General features: G+C 33.8%; 1 protein-coding gene across 12 annotated transcripts in view; it reads right to left on the reverse strand.

The window, feature by feature from the left end:
- The window catches only part of FER (FER tyrosine kinase), a 461,529-nt gene that overhangs the window by 339,243 nt on the left and 99,879 nt on the right, over positions 1 to 22,407 (reverse strand). For 11 of the 12 annotated variants that reach the window (XM_087429943.1, XM_087429938.1, XM_087429940.1 and 8 more), the window contains 3 exons: positions 5,195 to 5,378; positions 2,654 to 2,791; positions 1,659 to 1,778 (listed from right to left, as the gene is read on the reverse strand). In XM_087429943.1, coding sequence (XP_087286069.1) covers positions 1,659 to 1,778; positions 2,654 to 2,791; positions 5,195 to 5,378 — 442 coding nt within the window. Of the gene's footprint in view, positions 1 to 1,658; positions 1,779 to 2,653; positions 2,792 to 5,194; positions 5,379 to 10,025; positions 10,043 to 22,407 lie in introns of those variants that run through there. The other variant, XM_087429948.1, reaches the window with a different exon arrangement.

The following is a 22,407-nucleotide window of genomic DNA, read 5'->3' on the forward strand; positions in this document are numbered from 1 at the left end:
ATTGATCAATTTTAGCATAAACTCCTTGAAAGTATTAACCTTGTAACCTTAAATACACAGCAAATATATTTTGATGAATAAATGAATAAATTAGGTAGGAGTAATATAATGATTTAAAAAACAGGGGTAATTTATGACATATTCCTTCACCAAGCAGCACAGGAATTAAGAAATAGAATTTGTCACTGCACAAGAATTGAGAAAGTCTACCATCCATTTTTTGCCATGCATTCAATTGTTCAGTTGTTTAGAGCAGAGTTTCTCAATCTTGGCACTATTGACATTTCGCCAGATAATTCTTTGTTGTAGAAGGCTGACCTGTACACCATAGGATGTTTAGCAGCATCCATGACCTCTACTCACTAGATACAAGTCATGCCTTCCCAGCTGATAAATAAAAATGTCTCCAGATACTGTCAAAAGTCCCTGGGGACAAAAATTGCCCCCACTGGGTGAGAACCACTGGTTTAGAAATAGTTGACATTGCAAAAATACTCTATCTAAAAAGCCAAAGCGAGACTCCTGTGAAAAACTTCAAAACTTGAGGAACAGCTTCAAGTATCCCAATATGGCTACCAGGAAAAACCCTCTAATGCAGGGTACTCCCATGCCTCCATTCCTCCCATCAACAGTCAATCCACCATAATTATTAAGCCGTCATCTTATACAGGTGATTCAACAAGCATTTGTTAGTTTCCTCAATCCCATCTGGCCAACTTTAAGGATATTAAATTCATTTCCAAGAGCTAGTCCCAGGATCCTACCACTCGGTTAATTATCTCTAACACTACAATGTTACTGAACAACAGAAAGGATATTGTCTAATTATATTGGATGGAGACTTTTGGCTGAGTCTTTTGAGGTAAAGTTCCAACAGGTCAGATAATATAACATGTCCAATATTGACGAGAAAAGGAGTGCATAATCATTTCTAGCTATGGTTCTGACACAGAGACAAGTACATACAGTGCTTATTAATAAACATAAGTTTCTTTGTGTTGCTCCTGAAAAAAATCAAGAGATAGGTTAAATATTTAAAAATAGAATGCCTTAATTATGTTTTCTAAATTTAAAAATGTACTATTAATAGCCTTGAATATTTGAAAAGGACTAAAAAACACACTAAGATTTCTCAAAACTCCTTTAAAATTCTGTGCAACAGTAACAACAAAGTGAAGAAGGAATTGATTTAATAGCCTATAATAGAAGACACCCCTGCTTAAAGAGAAAAAAACTCAATTAAAAGTCAAATTTTTGTACTAAAAGCTTCTGACATCTATGAGTTTCTTATCTCTAACACTCAGTGTCCTCACTTCCAAAATGGTTCTGCCAATAAGTTTTGAGGATGAAATGGGATAAAAATAAATAAGTTTTGAAAAGAATAAAGCATTATTCCAACATAAGATACTAGCAACAACTGGGCAAATAAATATAATATCACACAGAATTTTGATTTTCAGAATTACCAAAATTAGTGATAATAAGTAAAATTAACATATTTCTCAAAACATTTCATTCTGACCAAACAACAATCAGTTCGTTTTTAATTTACTATTCATTACTTGCAAAAGACAAAAACTGGAATTTTAAATCTGATAAAGTACAACTATAAATAACAACACGAATATTTGAACTTTTCAGATTTTCTAAACACTTACATTACTTGTAAACTTTCTGCTGTTAAATTATTCCACATAATCTCATTTGCCTGAAGATTTTCATTTTCTTCTAGTAAGGAAGTATCAAACTCAATTTCTTGCTCTTTAGCAGCCGTTGTTCTAGTAAAGCATGCCAAATAATTTTGATCAATATAAATATACTATCATAATATATCTTACTACACACCAAAGGCAGAATATTTGTTCTTATCCAAAGTTATGTCAACAAAGTAAACAGAAATAGAATAAATCAAATTAAACCACCAGCACCAAAGCTCTAGTCATGTAATTTCAACCTTAGTTTCCTCATTTGTAGAATGCAAATATTAACCTGTTTTATTCCTATCACAATGGTAATGAGTATAAAATAAGATGATGCATGCATGGAAAAGTAATTGGTGCATCATAAAGTTTAATACACATATAGAGTCATAATATTATTATTATATAAATGTTAAAAAGAAAATATAAGTTTATGAATTAAATATGGGTTTAGGCAATGATATAGTAACAACTGACAAATTTTTAAAGATCATTGTATAAATTAAATAGTTATCATCACTGAGAAAAGATTTTGAAAATAAAAAGACATATTAATCGGGCCTGGCCCCATGGCCGAGTGGATAAAAGTTCCACGTGCTCTGCTTTGGCAGCCCAGTTGCACAGGTTCGGATCCCAGGCACAGAACTACTCCACTCACCAGCCATGCTGTGGCAGTGACCCACATACAAAAGAACAGAAGAAGACTGGCACAGACGTTAGCTCAGAGCTAATCTTCACCAAGGAAAAGAGAAAAAAAAGAGGAGAACTGGCAATGGATGTTAGCTCAGGGTGACTCTTCCTCAGCAAAAAAAAAGACAAATTAATCTGAAATATCTGATGTCCTAATAAGCTCTTCACTATTTCTTATTTTAATTTGGTTAAATATTATATGGTAGAAGAAAAAAATAATGCTGTCATAAATACTGAAAGAAGAATGAAAATATCACACATACCTGTGAACATCTATAAAATTATTGTATTCTGTGCTAGGGTCTATCTGTTCAACCGACATCTGAATCTCTTTATGGACATTCACTATTTCCTCTGTAACAAGACTGGTTATCTGGCTGTATTCATCAAATATACTTTTTCTGAAAACAAAAATAAAATTTTACATTTTAAAGTTTATCAAGGGAAACACAGGCCCAAAAAGGATTCAGAACAATAAACATAAGACATGTAATATCAATATTTACAGATGGTGGTTTTATGCATCACCTTATTTCATACACCTGGATAGTAAAGTTAAGGGATTATACAAAAGTACAGGTTAATAACTTACATTTGATATAATATAATAATTGTAATTTATCTAGAATAAGACATTACCTTTTCCAACATGTATTTGACATGTTCAAAATGGAAAGTCACTGTCGATCACTTTCTATTTCTAAACATTATCATAGAAATATTGGATTCCATAACCTGGAACTTTGGATCAACTCCTGTCTCCTTAATGTTTCTTTCCAGTGTGTGCCACGTCCTCACATGCCCTACCTCTTGGGCCTTCTCTTGCTCCTGGGCCTCTGCTCTCTTCTGTATACTTAATTAGAGAGTTCAACTGGGGTCTGTACCTTCAATGACATCTAGATCTCTCCTCCTGACCTCCAGTCAGTAGTAAAAAAAAAAAGTCATAAAATTGATTAGCCTTAGTTAATGAATGCAAAAGGGAAAACTCTTCTGTTGCAAAGACCCTATCGCCAACTTAAGAATGCTATGCTGTAAAAATACACCATTGGTCATTAGTCGCCTCAACAAGTGTAGACAGACAAGCTTATCCTGCATGTGCCCAAATAAATATAAAGCATTGTCTGCTTTTCTTTTCCAAAATCATCACTCATAAAAAAGTAATCTTGGGGCCAGCCCGGTGGCATAGTGATCAAGTTTGCGCACTCTGCTTCAGTGGCCCAGGGTTCGCAGGTTTGGATCCCAGGTGCAGACCTACACATCACTTATCAAGCCATGCTGTGACAGGCATCCCACGTATAAAGTAGAGGAAGACGGGCATGGATGTTAGCCCAGGGCCAATCTTCCTCAGCAAAAAAGAGGAAGATTGGCAACAGATGTTAGCTCTGGGCTAATCTTCCTCACCAAAAAAAAAAGTAATCTTTACAAAATTTCTCTTATTATGAAGTATTCTCTCAATTACTTTATTTTAAATAGCAATATACCGTTTGGGTAAAAAAAAATTAGATTTAAACTGCTTCAAGCAAGGCTAGTTTGGAATGATTACAGAAATCACTTGACAGACACAATTTAAAGAAGAGGAGGCAGAGAAATTTAATAGAGATATAGTAAATATCACTGGGGTTATGACCTCATAACTGAAAGTACTGAATGATACTAATGTAAATGAGCCTATCTAGATAACTCTTATAAAGCAATACAGTACATGGTTATGATGTGGAAATCATTAATATTCACCTTTAAGATAAATGGTAGAACAAAAGGAAGAAGTCACCTAATGTTATATGAATGAGTACATATGACATGGGACTCAATTTAAGTGATATCACCATGCTTGGATTTTTTAAATGCTAGATCTAAAATAATTTATTAGAAAGTAAAGATAATACGCTGTGGGAAACTATTATGTGTATCAAAAAGATGTTCTGGTGACAACGAAGATACCGTTATTGAAAATTCATGAAAAAATAATGATTCATGAAAGGAGAGTAGGAAAGGAAAGATTTCTGAATCAACAATATGTAATTTAAAATAGACACAACCAAATTTATGAATTAAATACTTTAAGTAGATATTTCACTATTTTATCAAAACTCTGAAAGTTTACATATTGAAGTTGACTAAAACATTTTATTTATCTTCTTATTGGGAAAACGGGGGATGATCTAAACCAGCTAATAAGGGAAATGAAGTCTACCAAAGGGTGGCTTATCTTTTTCTGTTGTCTTGGATCAAGATGTACAGAAAACGTGTATGTGTTGGACTTAACAACCAGAGTATATTGCTAGCGCCTTGAAGGTAAAAATTGTGGCTTACTCATCTCTATATCCCCAAGAACCAGGCAGTGTGCTTTACATATAGTAGAACTTCAATAAACATTTGTTGATTTTGATCTCATCCAATAAGAAGATGGCAAACAAACCTTCAAAAAATTCTTTCCCTTCCTTCAACTGAGCTTCTCAGTTGCTCAAGACAAACACCCAACCATCTGGAGACAGATATCCACTTCTTAACACTTATCAACTAATGAATTTTTTTTTCATTTAAATTTCCAGCTAACTGGAGCAAAACAAAAACATACAAACAGAAGGACAACTCTTGATGCTAGCTAGAAAGTAAAGGACATGAGCAGAAACTGAAGGAATCTCAGAAGTAAAACTCAAGGACTAAAGTAAAACAGGTTTGAAACATCCATTGGGCTGGGTCAATAAGGAAGATTACAAAACAGACAACGTTTATACAAAAGCTTAACTAGGGAAGAAAATAATGTTAAAATCATTTTATGTCAAATAGGAAATGTATCTTACAGTGCTTTTATCATTTCTTCTTGCATCTTTTGTAAGGAGTCCAGAAGCAGAGGAAGTGTGGTGTCATAATATTGATTCTGATGAAGCTGTGCCCCTTTCAATGCCAATACATACTGATTATGTAACATATGAAGTTTCATTGTGGCTTTGTCGTAACGTTCCTTGGCCTTTTCAGTTTCTTTCCCTTAAGAAATTGTTGAAGAAAGTTAGCATAGAGAAAATAAAAAAAAGTTTTATCTTCATTGTGTGCAAACTGGGTTACCACTATTTTATGCTATCGCACATATTTTATGAATAATCAAAAGTTTACTGAACATATACTATGTGCTCAGCTCTATGCAAAGTACTATTTATTTGCTAGTACTTTGTACAGAGGCTGCACTGATGGAAGCATGCATTGCAGTAAAAGTTTGGTGAGTGAAAGCTAATGTACAATTTTTTGTAAAACTGTACAGATATACAATCCTTCTCATCTTCAAGGAGCTTACACCAAATTGGAACAACAATGCACATGAACTGTATAACCAAGAAAACAAGAAAGTTTGTAAATAGTGTTAAATTTTGAGGTCCATGTTTAAGATATCAATCAAGGCAAGGGAAGTCAGAGGAGACTGCGAAGAAAACAGATCTTAAAAGATGAGGCAAGTCCGGAACGGTATAAGAAAGACAGAATAGACAATAATTCCTCCCTCTCACCTTCTTTTTCTCCCTTTTTTCTTTCCTGTCTTTCAGTGAATATTGTTAACTGATCACCACCAGGAACTGTGCTAAACGTTGAGAATTCAGTTTCTGGTAAAACACAGTCCTTGACATAGAGCCTGTGGTCTAGTGATTTGGAATACTGAGTGAAAACACGGAGAGAATAAGCAATGTTACACAGGCAAGCAAAGAAATAAGCTCCAAGAGAGCAAGTTTTGAAGAAGTGAAGGAAATATGTCTGCATAGGCAGGGCAATTTTAGGTTGTGAATAACCTGGAAATCAAGCAGAGAAATTTACACTATCTGATGTGGGAGAAGTCTAGGAGATAATGATAATATTATGAACTAAAACTTTTTGTGGTTCCTTCACTAAAATCATTCAGAAAATATTTACCGATTGACAATATAAATGAATGACTATATAAATAAATGAAAATTTAAAGCAGATCTTCAATTTTTGATGCAAACTGAACAGATATTTCTTGTTAATTATTTTGACTTAGAAAATAAACTTTTCAAAATATTTATTAATTTTTGCCCTCTTTCCAAGGACAGTCCTGCAAAAGAATCTTCTCCCAGAAATAAATCTTATGTTGAGAATTTTTGACCACAGAGGCTCTCCTCTGCTACCACTCTGTTTAGGCTCAGCACTCATCTGAGTATTCCCTATCGACAGGAGTCAGAAAAACATTCTCTATTGGAGAATGTCTCTAGTCCAGGGCCAAAAGAAGAGAAAAAGTCAGGGATTTTGCAGAGAGAAGAGACCTCAGACTCCCCAGACCATGTCCAGGTAGAGCAACCGAATGAGAAGGACAATTCCCTTGCCTTTCTCATCACTCCTCTAATTCTGAGGCACAGGACCCATATCCAGCTGATGGAAAAGGAAACAAACCTTTCCAGCTGACTGGTATGTCTTGACTACCAACAAACTCTAGTGTTTCCAAGTACTAGAACCACCACTGACTTCTCCTAGGGAGCTGCACATAATTATTTTACAGAGCATAATTCTCTAGCCATAGTCCATTAGCTGGTTTCTGCACATGGGGATATTAGTAACTGTCCAAGTTATTTGCAAAATGTTGCCTTAAATAGCCTATTTCACTTTATAACATGAAGAACTTCTCGTTGAGAAAATAATTCAATCACCAGAGTATCTTTCCTAACCCATCTCACTGCTAAGTGGAAAGAGATTCTAACACTAGAGTGGGAGGATAGGAGCAAATATATCAATTCAGTTCTGCTCTGAAGAAAACAGAAAAAAATAGTATTAGCCACTAAAGAAGTGGGTTTTCTCACTTTTTGACTACAACCCACAAGATAGTATATTTTATGTCATGAACCAGTAAATAATCATACGAATTTTAAAATATATAACTAGAAATAAGAAATTCATGAAATAATCATTCCTCTTACTATGAAGGAAGCCCTGTGATTTTTTTTAAAATTCTACTACATTTGAATTTTGGATTTTTTATGGTATTCATTCAGAAACCAATAAATTTTTTGCCTAAGTTAATATAAATCCCTAGAGAAGTTTTAACTCACTCTGTATGGCACTAGGGATAATTTTTTTAACTTAATTAATAAATCACTTCAATAATACTGATCACAAATGATTTTTAACATTCTCAGAAACACATTCTCCTATGTGTTCAGTTACTATAAGTCTTGTCATAGAATACTATATCTATTTACCCATAAACATTGCTACTTAGCATCCTTCTTACAGAAATATATTTCAAAAAAAATCCCCAAGAGTCAATGCAATTGATATATCTATGGCCAGCCCCACAGCCTCCCCCTAAAATGACAACCCCTTTTTCTCCCCTCCCATACAAGTCAGAAGAAGACTCCTACATGAAGCTGACACTCAAGATCCAAAACACACACCCAACCAAACAGGAACCAATCTTTGGCTGGGAGCTAAAGCACATTAATGCCTGAATGAGAGCACAAGTCCATGAATATCTGCTGCAGAAGTTGCCAGAGCAGCCCCTTCTAAGTTCCTTTGCTTTGGGGTTGTTTTTTGTTGTTGTTTTGATTCACCATTTTAAGCTAGTTTAAGTTTCTGTCACTTGAAATTCAACAAATTCTAACAACAGACATTCAAAAGGTCATGTACAATTATGCAGATAAATTAATCGTAAGTAATAAAGTTTTCCAGAGTTCACATGTTCACAATAAGAGAATAAAGCAAGCATTTAACAGGCAACAGTATTTAAGTACTGTGTTCTAATCATTCATTTTTACTGTAAGTTCAAAAAGTAGAATTAGTGAATTCAATGAATTCCATATTTTATGTCACTTTTTACAAAATATTTCTATATGAATACTTTTTATATGAACTCTATTTTTCTCAATTAATTACTTGGATTTTTTTAATATAACTTCAGGAGTTCTCCATACAAACATTTCATGGAGACATTTAAACCACCCATCTGTCCTCCTGTTTGCACAGATTTTTAAACTGTATGCTACCCATCTGTCTTTCTAGCTGGTGCAGAATGATTCATCAAATATGCAACACTCAGCTCACTAAGATTTTATAATCCAAAATAACATTAGAAAGTTAAGAATTTCCCAGATACTTTTTTTTCTTTACCAGATATAGTGAATGACAAACAACCTGAAGAAGACTATTATAGCCAAAATCTAATTATCAACAGTTTATCAGTGGTCATTAACACAATATAGAAAAATTTAAATGCCTTGGAAAACATCCAAGGCAGAACCCATTACATTAAAATAATAATAATAATAATAAATTCTTTAAAAACTGCTTTGGGTATAAAATTGAATTTAGGGGTATGTTTTAGTAGGGCTTTTTGGTTTGTTTGTTTTTTGTACTCTATAGCTCACATACACTTGTACATTTGGTTATAAGGTGTACTCGTGCATGCACACAATCAATCCATTGATCAATTTATCTATTTATATCTCCCTCCCCCACTCCCTCCCTTGAAGGTATGAACAAAAAGTTTCAAAAACATGCCCACTTGCCATGATTTGAAAAGGGATTCCATTGTACTTTTCCTGATTTGTTTTAAAATAAATATTTAGGGTTCCATAGAGACTATATAAGGAAATTCAAGAAATAGTACTACTGTGTGAAAACCAAAGTCACAAATAAAATTTTTTAAATTCCATTCACTTAACAAAATATATTGCAAAAAAACTACCTAATGTGATTCTTGCCACATAGCTTTTTGGTTCAGAATATCTCAGATCACTATTATACTTTCTTAACTTTTAATAACTACATTTGGGCTTAAAATTAATGTGAAGTATACAGAAAGAATAAATTCTAGTGACAGACACTGAATTATACCTCTGTTGCTGGATGCTTTTTTTTTTAAATGATGAGAGGCATTGAAGCAGGGCAGGGAGTTGTTCTACGTGTCAATTAACAGGGAGGAAAACATCCAATTTTTCCTCCTCCACATAATAAAATTCACAAAGAGAGTGAATTATAATTCTTTTGCCACCACTTGTTGACAAATCTGTTTAATGTTTGTAATAACAGAGTGTGTATACAACATGTCACTCCATAAACAATATTATGAAGCTAGCAAAACTCAATTATGTAACTTTGACATTTACAAGAGACAGGCTAGACTATTCATTAAGCTAATCTAGAAAGTCAAGTATTTTTTATTATAAACTTCTGAAGTGTTTACCATTTGTTAAATATTATGGTGGAAAGTCTCCTGATACTAAATAAGAAGTGATTATTTTCCAAAAGTAAAGTGCCTGCAAGTATACTCTGCTTTGATTCAGATATGCAAACATTCTAGCATCTTACCTTTTTCCTTTCTTTCAAAATATTCCTCCTCAACTATACAATTTTTACTTATTCCTCTGGGTAAGAAGAAAATGAATGGGAATTCATCTTAATTTACAAGTTACCTGGGCCAAATGTCCACATAAGTTTTTTCACATGGAAGTTAAAATTCAAGTTTAATATGTGGGAACAATGAATGAGCTACCTATTTTACTCAGTGCTGTTCTAACAACAACAAAGTTAAGAAGTCAGTTTTCATCTCAGCTTTTTTGATTAGTTGTGCAACCCAAGCAAGTCATTTAATCTAAAGTTTAGCTTCTAATTTTTAGTCCCAGGAGTTAAATTATCTACCTTTCTCAATTCACTGGGTTGTGATGGAAATCAAATGGCAGAAGATCATCAAAATGCACAGTTAATAGCAAAGGCTAAAGAAGACACAGAATTTGGAGAGCTGAAAAACACTTTTTTGGTTATATGCATTAAAGCATTAAAAAAGCATTAAAGCATTAAACAATACAATAAGTGCATCCACACCATGCTACTTTTAATAAATTTCCTGGTATAAGAAAATTTAATATATCAATCAAGAAATATTTATTGAACATGCATTATGGTTTTTTTTTTTGTGTGAGGAAGATCAGCCCTGAGCTAACATCTGCCAATCCTCTTTCCTTTTTTTTTTTTTTTTTTACTGAGGAAGACTGGCCCTGGGCTAACATCCATACCCATACCCATCTTCCTTCACTTTATACGGGATGCCGCCACAGCATGGCTTGACAAGCGGTGCGTCAGTGTACGCCCAGGATCTGAACCCCAGGCCACTGCAGCAGAGCGCACACACTTAACCGCTATGCCACCAGGCCAGTCCCAACATAAAATACCTCTAAAGAGCAAGCTCTCTAACTCTATGCAATATCACTTTCTTGCATATAGTGATTGCTAGATTCAATTGACCCACAGTCTTGTAATAGTCTATACATTGAATAATATACCATGTTCAAATCTATATTCTATAGCATAACAAAGCTGGGAATGGGGAGATTCTGGGTAGCTGGGATGGGCCAGCACAATTCTGAATCTCCCACATATCATCTAAAAATATAATAAAGAACAAAAAGAAAAACAAATAAAACCCACACCCTCAGCATAACAGGGAGAGAATGCCCAAATTTTAAACTGTCCTTGAGTAGAAAAATAAACACCAAATCTTTGCAAATGATCTCTCAATCTCCCACTAAAGCCTTCATGGACACCAAGAGCTGTTCTGAAAAACAGAAAAATACACTAAAGAGAGAAGAGAAAAGCTAGCAGTACACTTAAGACTGATCTAAAACTACCATCAGAAAAAGAAGGGCCACTCTACACGTGAAAATACTGAAAATGTGTAATGGTAGATCACAGAACTGACTACAAGAAAGGGACTTGAGAGTACATGTGAAAGGCTAGGGAAGCAGTTTTAGAAAGGTAACACTTCAGAGGGTGAAATGGTTAAAACAAAGGAACTTTGGAAACTGGGAAAGGAGAGAGGAAAACTTAAAATCCTGCAGAAAATAAAAATAAATAAATAAAAGGACACATAAATCTTCGTCAAGAACACGAAGGGTATGAGATTTTACCCTACTTATAAGCTAACAAATTAGCCTGCCTCAATTTCATGAATGCAGACAGAAGACACAAGACTCCTGGGACAGAGAGAAAGGAAAGTTTATTTCTCACACCAATATCAGTATAGAGTATCATCATTGTGAAAGAAAAAAAAAAAAAAAACCAGCGTAAACAAAGTCAACTGACAACCAACAAACTAGTTAAAAATATCTGCACCATGTATAACAGTTTAAAGGCTATTCACTAGAATATATTAAAAACTTCTTAAAATTTTGAGAGAAAAAAGATCAAAAACTCAAAGAAAATATGGGCAAAAGACAATTCACAAAAAAATAAATACTTCATAAAGGCCTTTAAACATATAAAAAGATGGTCAACCTCACTCCCTCACTCATAATAAAAGAAATGCAAATTAAAATTACGAGATGCTATTTCTCACCTACCAAATTGACAAGTATTCTGTTTTGGCAAAGGTGTGGAGAAACAGATACTCATACGTTTCTGCTGGGAATACAAATTGGTAGAATCCTTATAGAAGGAAACTTGGCAATACCTAACAAAACTACACATACAGTTACCTTTTAACCCTGCAATCGCACTTCTAGGAATTTATGCTCAAGATATTCCTCTAATGATTAAAAAAAAAAACCTCATGTGCACAAGGTTATTCATGGCAGTAGTGTATATAATTGGAAAAATCAGAAATAAACTACATGTGCCTACATAGGGAAGTGCTTGAATAAACTTATAATCAAGTGCTATGCAGCAGTTAAAAGAATGAAAAAGAAATCTACAAACTAAAATATTGTGATTTTCAGGATACAATGTCAAGTAGAAAAGCAAAGTGAAAAAGAATATCATAGTATGGTAGTTTTTGTGTAAGAAAGAAAGAGAAATAATTAAAGAGGATATAGTTCTGTTAAGTATATGGTTTTGTGCAGTTCTGACTTTTGGAACCATTGACATTTAACCATTAATGAGATAAATAAACAAAATCAACAAGGATAAGAGAATTAAAAACAACTTAAAATGGGATACAACAGAAACAAATGAACCAAACTGTATTTCCAGTGAGTAACATAACCACACTAAAATGAGTGGGGAAGAAAAAACTGATCTAAGTAACTTTGGAAAACAATATTTGACTACAATGGAAGACTAAAGATAAAAAGACCTCTAAACAAATACTGAACTGTAGTTAGTAAGTTTCTTTTTTCAAGGCATGAGTTAGCAATTCTGATGTTATTTTCTGATATTTTAAGCAAATAAGTAAATAGATTGTGAATAACAGAAGCCAGGTTTCTCACTGCCAGATAAAGAAGTTACAAATATGTAAATAGGAAAAGATTGAAGAACTCTATGGTGATAGACTAGAATTCGAAGTATCAAGGTGAACTCTTCAGATTTAATATAGGTAGACAGATAGATATAGATACAGAAGTAGGCACAGATGTATTTAAGTGTGTGTGTGTGTGTGTGCGCGCACACACGTGTGTATACATTTGCTTATTTCCTATCTCTGTCCATTGAAAGGACCTAGAACAAAGACACTTCAGTAGCAATGAGCACATCCAGTGCCCAAATATTGGTTTCTAAATACTATTTTCCACTAAAAGGAACTACAGCTCCTTAAAGAAATGGAGCAGGACCTAGAGCAGGAAAATAAGTGCTAAATGAATGACAGGAACATGTCAAAAGGACAGAGGAGTCAGTTTGAGTTTCTGTCTCTCATGTACAGAAAGAGAAAAGGATAAAGCAAATGTGGTTAAATATTAATATTTGGGGAATATGGGTGAAGGGTATATGAGAATTCATTGTATTATTCTTTCAAAATTTCTGTACGTCTGAAATGATGTCAAAATTAAAAATGGAAAGCAGTGAAAATCTGATCAAATTTCAGAAGTATCTGAATATTCACTAAATCTAAAAATTGGATTTATTTAGCCTAGAGATGAAAAGTTTCAATGATTTGTTCTTTAAATATTGAAATACTGACTTCTCAGGATAGAAAGGAAAACGGTTTTAATACGTATATTTCAAAGCAGGTATGTTTCCACTATAAGTACTATTAATAGATAAAGACAGCCAGAATATGAAAAAAAAAACAAAAAACTATCATTATACTTTACAAGATGAGTCAAGTGTGTGGAAGAACAACATTTACAGCAAAGTAAGGGCATTCATCCTTTAAATCTTTATCCAGATTCCATGGTGTCCTAGGTTCTATTAGGGACACATAAGCTATAGTCTCTTCCTGAAAGATGCTTGAAAGAAAATTAAAATGGAGGCTCACTTTAAAATAAAGTCATCAAAATGTGAGGATATAACTGATTGTAGAAGAGGGAAGGTAGAGATCATCCTTTATTTAGCATGGATAACCCAACTAGTTACTGATCTTAAACTCCTAATAATGTACTATAATATGCAAGGTTATTAGTTGACGAATACCCTTAATGAAGTGGCTTAAAAGCTACAGGATATGCATAGACTACATTTAGAAGGAGAGAAACTTCTCACTGTATACTTACTGGTTTATACCAGTAACTGATTTTGAATTTGGAAGCATACAAGTACGAAGAGGGAGCCCATGAACCCCATTAAGAAAAAAAAGCAATCTCAAGAGAACTTCCACAAGCTCTCACCAGCATATCTAACTTCTTATCTGTTAAAGGTGTATGTTCAGCCTTCTCTCTTACACTATTACTGTGAATAAACTACCCTTGCTTCCAGCTAAGAGCAATCCATTCATTTGGGTACAAGATCCATTCTCTCTCACCTACTCAAGGACACTGATCCAGCAATTCTTCCTTCATTCTGCTGCCTCATTAGCTTTTCCTTTTCTACAGGAGCATTTTTGTCAACAAAACAAGCTGTAATAACTCCTAATCTTAAAAAAAGAGTCAAGCGAGGATTGACTCTACTTCTTTTAGCTACTCCCTCTCTCTCTCCTTCTCTTTTCTGCAAAACTCCTGAAAAGATTTGTCTATACTAGTTATCTCCAGTTTCTTTCCTCTCATTCTTTCTTAAATCCATCCCATTTAGACTTTTCCCTCTATTGCTCCACTGAAACTGTTCTTGTCAAAGTCACCAATAACCTACATTTTGCTAAATCCAAATCTCAGTCTTCATCTTCTGTCTCAGCAGTACTCAACTACTAATCACTTGATTACTTATTCTTCCTTGAAATCCTTTCACCCAATTTGGCTTCCAGAAAAATCCATTCTTTTGGCTTTTCTTTTATCTTGGTCTTCTTTACAATTTCCTCCTCACTTACCTGACTTCTTAATGTTGGGCTCAGTCTTAGGACTCTACTCTTTTCTATCTTAATTAACACCTTCAGTAATGTCATCAAATATCATGGCTTTAAATACCAACTAACATCCAGATTCATAGTTCTACCCCAGAAACTCTCCCAGAAACTCTAGAACTAGAGATCCAAGGGCAAACTTGACATTGCCACTTAGATGTCTAATAAGAATCTTAAAACATAACTCCTAATCTTCACCTCCATATCTGCTCCTCCTACATTTTCCTCCATCTCAGATAATAATGACGCCATCCTTCCAGTTGCTCAGGCCAAAAATCTTGGAATCATCCTTTACTTCTTTCTGTTACACACTACATCCAATTCATCAGCAAATCCTTTATGCTCTACTTGCAATATATAGTTGATCCTCAATATCCATGGATTTCATATTTCTGAATTTGCTTACTGCCTAAAATTTATGTGTAATTCCAAAATCAATACACGCAGTGCTTTCCAGGTCAATCGCAGTCCTGCACATGCGCAGAGCAGCAAAAAAGTCACCTGATGCACACATTCCCAACTGAGATGGAACAAGGCTATTTTCTGCCTTTTTCTTTTAGCTCTCATACTCTCCTTTTTGCAGTCTATCTGGTTCACATTTTTTGCATTTTTGTGCTTTTTGTTGGTGATTTTGCTATTTAAAATGCCCCCAAGCATAGTGCTGAAGTGCTGTCCAGTATTCTTATGCTTAAGAATCTGTGATGTGCCTTACAGAGAAAACATGTTAGATAGTTTTCTTGAATCATGAGTTATACCACTGTTAGCTGTGAGTTCATGCAATGAATCAACAATATATATTAAATAAAATGTCTTTAAACAGAAACACACTATACAACATGGTGATGTATTGATCAATTGTCAAAAATGTTGTGGCCATGCTTACAAGGACCTAGCCCCTCATGTTATGTCCACAAGGAACAACGACTCAGTAATCAGCTAGTGCTAATTTAGTGTTCATGGTGATTTTATAGGACATAAGTACCATAAATAACAAGAATCAACTGTATATTCAGAATTTGACTGCTTCTCATCACCTCTGCTGCTACCCTCCAGGTGCAAGCGAGCAGGAGCCGTTGCCTGGATTACTCCAATAGCCTGGAAGTAACTGGCCTCCTTACTTCCATCCTTCCCCCACTCCTCAGACTATTCTCAACAAAGCTATCAGAATCATCCTGTTAAAATGTTAGTTCATATCATTCCTCTGCTCAAAACCCTCCAATGGTTTCCCATCTCACTCAGAGTAAAAGCCAAAATGTTTTAAAAGAACTACCAAGATGCTACATCATCTATGCCTTCCTTACCACATGCCATCATTCTTCCTCTCTGATCTCATTTCATACCTTCACACCTTTCCTTTATCAGTCCCTCAGCTCCAGCCACACAAGTGTCTGTACTACTCCTCACATAAGTCAGACATGATCCCATTTCAATGACTTTGTTTTGGCTCTTTCCTCTGCCTGGAGTTCTCTTTGCCCCAGAAAACCACATGCTTCAATCCCTTACTTCTTTCACTCTTCATTTAAATGTCTCTTTCTCCAAGACACCTAACCTGATCATCCTCCCAACACCCTATCTACCTACTGTGTTTTCTCCATTGTACTTATCACCATCTAACATACTATATGTTTCACTTATTTATTAATTAGCTATCTTCTGTTCTAAAACGTAAGGCTAATGGAGGCAGGGATTTTTGTGTTTTCTTACCTACAATATCCCTATTGCAATCCCTATAACAGTGCCAGGCACATAACAAGAAAATGCATGAACTGATATAGTTCTTATTTTAAAAAATAAATTTAAACAAATAAAATTTTTAAAAAGTTAAAAGTTATAGAAAGATTACAATTTTACCTTCCACATCTGTTTATATCATCTTTCTAGTAATCAAGTCCAAAACTAATATTGTTAAGGAGCTCACCTATAAAATATAGAGGAAAATCAGCAAAGGATATAACTTCTCTTAATCCCTTTGTATGTGAAACTTAGCTTTGTTTATTTAATAAAACTAAGCAAAGTTGGGACAAATCAAATTATTGTGCTTTCATTTTATTTTTAGGAAGTTATCTCCACAATATAAATGAATCGTGTAGCATAGTCCATCCCCCATAATATTTTAGCATATAATGAGAATATTATAACTGTCACTCCAATTTCTGCAGCTTTAACCCAGTGCAAATTAGAGTAATAACTAAGAGTGCCATTACTCCTTACGACCTTGTAAAGTTCCTATCATATTAAGCTCCATGCAGTGAAAAGCATTCATGCCATAAGTTAGCTGCTGATAGATCATTTATTAATAAGTAGCTCCCAAAAAAGAGAAAATCTCTCACTTTCAGGTTACTTCAATAGAACTGATGATCAACAAACATAGCTTGAACTCTGCTTTGGTCTTTAGCAAGTTCTGTATCTAAAATGCATTTCTTGGGCCGGCCCCGTGGCTTAGTGGTTAAGTGCGCGCGCTCTGCTGCTGGCGGCCCGGGTTCAGATCCCGGGCGTGCACCAACACACCTCTTCTCCGGCCATGCTGAGGCTGCGTCCCACATACAGCAACTAGAAGGATGTGCAGCTATGACATACAACTATGTACTGGGGCTTTGGGGGAAAAAATAAATAAATAAATAAAATTATTTAAAAAAAATGCATTTCTTTTGTATGTTGAACTGAGAGATAATTTTGAATTTCAGAATCTTTTTCTAGAGGATCTCCATGCATTATCCATACATGATTCTGATTTTTAAAGATTTCCAAGATTTAGAGATTATTAAGTAAGAAGGCCAGTTGCCATTCTTGCTGGCTTAAATGAGGAAATCAACTAAAAGAGCCTTTAAAAAGTTTTATTCATTTTTTTAAATTTGGATTTATTCAAACACAAATTTAACCATCTGTCTCGTCTGGACTCATTTCAAACTGGTTTTCATAATTAAAGTACTCTAAAGAGACAACTCAATGGATCTAATCAATTTTAAATGGCTATAAAATATCACAGAACTATTCATAATGCATGTAGAGGCAATTCAAGAAAATCTACTTCTCAATTATGGAAAAAATTACTTTTGAATGAGACTTGCAGCTAATTCCCCACAGTTCCAGCAGTACGCACCCTCTTATTCTGTCTGCTTAGAGTAAGTGAGGGCTTATAAATAATCTGGAAGTTTACCAATCCCTTAGCACTCTTTTTTGTTTCTCACAGAGAAAGAAGAATTTGAAAGAGAATTTGTTTCCCCACTCTTGTTATAAAATGGGTGAAGAGAGCTCCTTTCAAACTTCTCTAGACTGACTGGTATGGGCATATGTAATGTGGAGTAGCTCATTTTGTATTGTTTCCTTTTCCTGAATATGATGTGTGATAAAGCAGAAGCATTCAGACTTCTACCACGTAAAAGAAGCCCCCACAAATGCTTTCATGGGTATTTTGAGGCTTGGTAAATATAAAACCCTAGTGTAACTCTAGCCATCAGAATACCTAACTATGAGGCAGTTATTCTGAACATCTTTTCCAATACTGCAGTATATCTTCAAGTAAACTATAAAACTTCAAAACAAAAGCATATTTAAATTCACTTAATTCAATACCATACGGGTCAATATGGTATTGCTTACATTTTATAAAATTAGCATACGTTACATTTACTCTTAAAAAATATTTTTTAACTTTGCAAAAAAGTACTACACGGCATAAGAACAAGGGCCTGCGTGAAGGTATATAGGTAAAGATAACGTATATTTTCTACAACATAAAAGTGGGGGATTACAGTGAGACAAAAAAAAATCTGGGAATGAATAAACTCATACAACTCTCAGAACAAACAAGGAAGGAAGATGAAGTCCAATAAGACTTTACAACTTAGGTTAATGTGTTAAATAGATCCATGGAAGATCTAAGAAAAGATTCAAATCATAATTATTCAGGCAAAATCTACAATGCCTGAGATGAAAAATACAGTGCACAAGATTAAAGGCAGATCCAGATATTCCAAAAGATAAGATTAGCAAACTTGTAGACATAGCCATAAAGACTAACCAAAATGAAACAGAAAGATAAAAAAGACAAGGGAAAAAAATAAACAGAGCATCAGTAGGCTGTGAGACAACTACAAGCAGCCTAATATACATGTAACTGGAGTCTCCAAAGGAGAGCAGAAAGAGAGGTGCAGACAGAAAATATACGTGCAGAAATAATGGCCGAAAGCATTCCAAATTTGATGAAAACTATAAACTTTCAGATACAAGAAGCTCAAAAACCACAAACACAAGGGGGAAAAAAACAACACTACAGCAAGGTACATCATGATCAAACTGCTCAAAACCAATGATGCAAAGAAAATCCTAAAAGCTGCCAAAAGAAAATAAAACGTGCTGAACAACAAAGATAAGGATTAGAGCAGATTTCTCATTGACAACACTAGAGCAACATCTTTAAAGACCTGAAGGGGAAAAAAAACTACAAAAAGAGAATTCTATACCCAACAAAAAATATATTTCAAAAATGAAGGTGAAATAAAAACTTTTTAAGATGTACAAAAGCCAAAAGAATTTATTACCTAAAGACTTACAAGAAATGTTAAAGTAGGTCATTCAGGTAAAAGTAAAATTATACCAGATGTAATAAAGAATGCTAGAAAAGATAACTACATGGATAAATATATGAGATGTTTTGCTGTAATTTTAAAGGTAATTGACTGTTTAAATAAAAACAAAAACATTAACAATATAGTGGAGTTTACAACATATGCAAAAGTAAAATGTACCACAACAATAGTACAAAGACCAAAGACTCTACTATTTTAAGGGTCTCATATATGCAAAGTGGTATAATAGCACTTGAAGGTATACAATAGTAAATTAAAGATAAAACAAAAAGCTATAGCTAATATGAAAAAAAGGAGATTAAAAAGGAATCTTAAAAGAAAAAGGAGAATAAAGAACAGATGGAACAAAGAGAAAACAAACTGCAAAATGACAGATTTAAACCTAAAATTATCAAAAATCACATTAAATATAGTCTAACCATCCCAATTAAAAGGTAGAGATTATCAAGATAAAAAAGCAAGACCTAACGGGGGCCAGCCCGGTGGCGTAGTGGTTAAGTGTGTGCACTCCGCTTCAGTGGCCCAGGGTTCGCAGGTTCAGATCCCGGGCACGAACCGACACACCACCTGTGAAGCCATGCTGTAGCAGCATCCCATATAAAGTAGAAGAGGATAGGCATGGATGTTAGCCCAGGGCCAACCTTCCTCAGCAAAAAGAGGAGGATTGGCAACGGATGATAGCTCAGGGCTAGTCTTCCGCACAAAAAAAAAAAAAGAAAAACAAGCACTAAACATATGTTGCTTACAAGAAATGCACTTCAAAAATAAAGACTGAAACAGGTTAAAAGGATAAACCAAATAAAAACTAATCAAAGTAAAGTTGGAGTGGCTATATTAATATCAGATACAACAGATAACACAGCAAAGCATACTACCAGGAATAATAAAGGTCATTTCATAACGATAAAGGAGACATCAGGAGGATTTAACAATCGTGACTACTTATACAACTAATACCCGAGTTTCAAAATACATGAAGCAAAAAACTGACAGAACTATGAGGAGAAAGACAAACCCACAATTATAGGGGAGATTTCAACTGCCCTCAATAATTGATAGAACAAGTAGACATAAAATCAGTAGGAACATAAAAAATTTTAATAATACTATTAACTGACTGGACCAAGCTGACAATATAGACCACTCCAACCAACAACAGCAGAATACATACTTTTATCAAATGAACATGAAGCATTACCCAAGACAGATCATACTATGGGCCATAGGACATGTAGACATAAATTTAAAAGGAATAGTCATAAAAAGAATATTCTCAGACCAAATGGAATTAAATTATAAATCAAAAATAGAAACATCTCTAGAAAAATGCCAAAACTTTAGGAAACTAAATAACAGACTTCTAAATAACCTATGGATCAAAGAAAAAAAAAGAAAAATAAAATTAGAAAGTTTATTTTGAACCGAATGAAAATGAAGACACAATATATAAAAATTTATAGAATGTTGCTAAAACAGTACTTAGAGAAATTCATGGTACAAATTCCTGTATCAAGAAAGAAGACAGTTTTCAAGTCAATAATCTTAGCTTCCACATTAAGAAAATATAAAAATTGGTACAAACTAAACCTAAAGCAAGCAGAAGGAAGGAAATAATAAAGATTAGAGAACAAGTCAATTAAATAGAAAGCAGAAAAATAGAAAAAGAAATGAAGACAAAAGTAGACCTTTGAGAAGATTAATAAAATTGATAAACCTGTAGCCTGAATGATTAGGAAAAAAAGAGAGAAGACACAAAGTACCAATATCAAGAATGAGAAAGAAAATATCACCACAGATTCTACAAATATAAAAAAGTGAATAAGAGAATATTATGAACAACTTAATGCCAATAAATTCAACAACTTAAATGAAATGGACAAATTCCTTGGAAGATACAACCTACTAAAACTCAAACAAAAAGAAACAGATAAACTAAATAGCCCTATATCAATTAAAGAAATTGAATTTATAGTTTAAAACCTTCGCAAAAAAGGAAAAAATGAAAACAAGCAGTCCCTGAGGGCTTCACAAGTCAATTCTACCAATATTTTAAAAATATTACCAATGGAACACAAATCTTTCTAAAAAATTGAGGAGGAGGTAATCATGCAGAAGATAGCATTACCCTTATGTGAAAATTAGACAAAGATATTACAAGAAACAAAGACATAGATGAAAAATTACGAAGAAAAACTTAGGGAACCATATGCAACAACATAAAAAATGAGAATACATCCTGACCGAGAGGAGTTTATCCCAGGAATGTGAGATTGGTGTAATATTTTGAAAAAAGTGAAAATCAATCAAAATAATTCACAATATCAACCTAAAAAGAAGGAAAAATATTCATCTCAACAGATACAAGAAAGCATATGACAAAATCCAACATCCATTTTAAAGCAAGAATAGAAAGAAACTTCTTCAACCTGAAAAAAAAAGTCTTTGAAAAACTACAGCTAACTTCACACTTAATGGTGAAAGACTTTCTCCCTAATTTCAGATAAAAGGCAAACATGTTTGCTCCTTCTACTTCTAATCAACATTATACTGGAGGTTCTAGCTAGGGAAATTAGGCAAGAAAAAGAAAATAAAGAGATGCAGATTGGAAAGGAAAGGTAAAACTGTTTTTATTCATAGATGATATGATCCTATAGGAGTTCTTTTGTGAAGTCATTTACTCGTTATAAAAGATGATTTGACGGCAAATTTTTCCAACATTTACTGCCATTATGTCAGAACCTTAGTTCAGATACAAGCTTTATGGATTCACAAAATTTGTTTTATGACTAAACCTAACTATATGTTTAACCAGCTAAAAGTATTCAGAACTTAATCTGGCAATAGGAAAGGAAAACTGGTGTATTTTGCATTTAAGAACTTGTTATTCTATGCTGTCAAGAAACACTCTAAATTATTCAGCTCAATAGGCTAAAATTATTTTGGTTATTCTCCATGTACATGTTATAAACAATAATCAATAAGTTAACGTCCAAATTAGTCAAAGTCAATTTAAGACAAATATTTGCTCCCTCAACACAGCACAGAGCAAAATAAGTTTAATATTTAAGGTATATTACCAAAAAAATTTAATTTAAATGATGCTACGTTCATATTGCAAATGAGTTTATATTTTACATTAGACTAAACATAAATTAGTGTTTCTTTGGATATATATTCTAACATTCAAAATTTATAGTATTTTGTGTAATCCATACACCAGGGGTCAGGAGTT

The sequence above is a fragment of the Ceratotherium simum genome, chromosome 4, assembly GCF_057802395.1.
Source record: "Ceratotherium simum simum isolate JZ-2026a chromosome 4, ASM5780239v1, whole genome shotgun sequence".
Taxonomy (NCBI): Eukaryota; Metazoa; Chordata; class Mammalia; order Perissodactyla; family Rhinocerotidae; genus Ceratotherium; species Ceratotherium simum.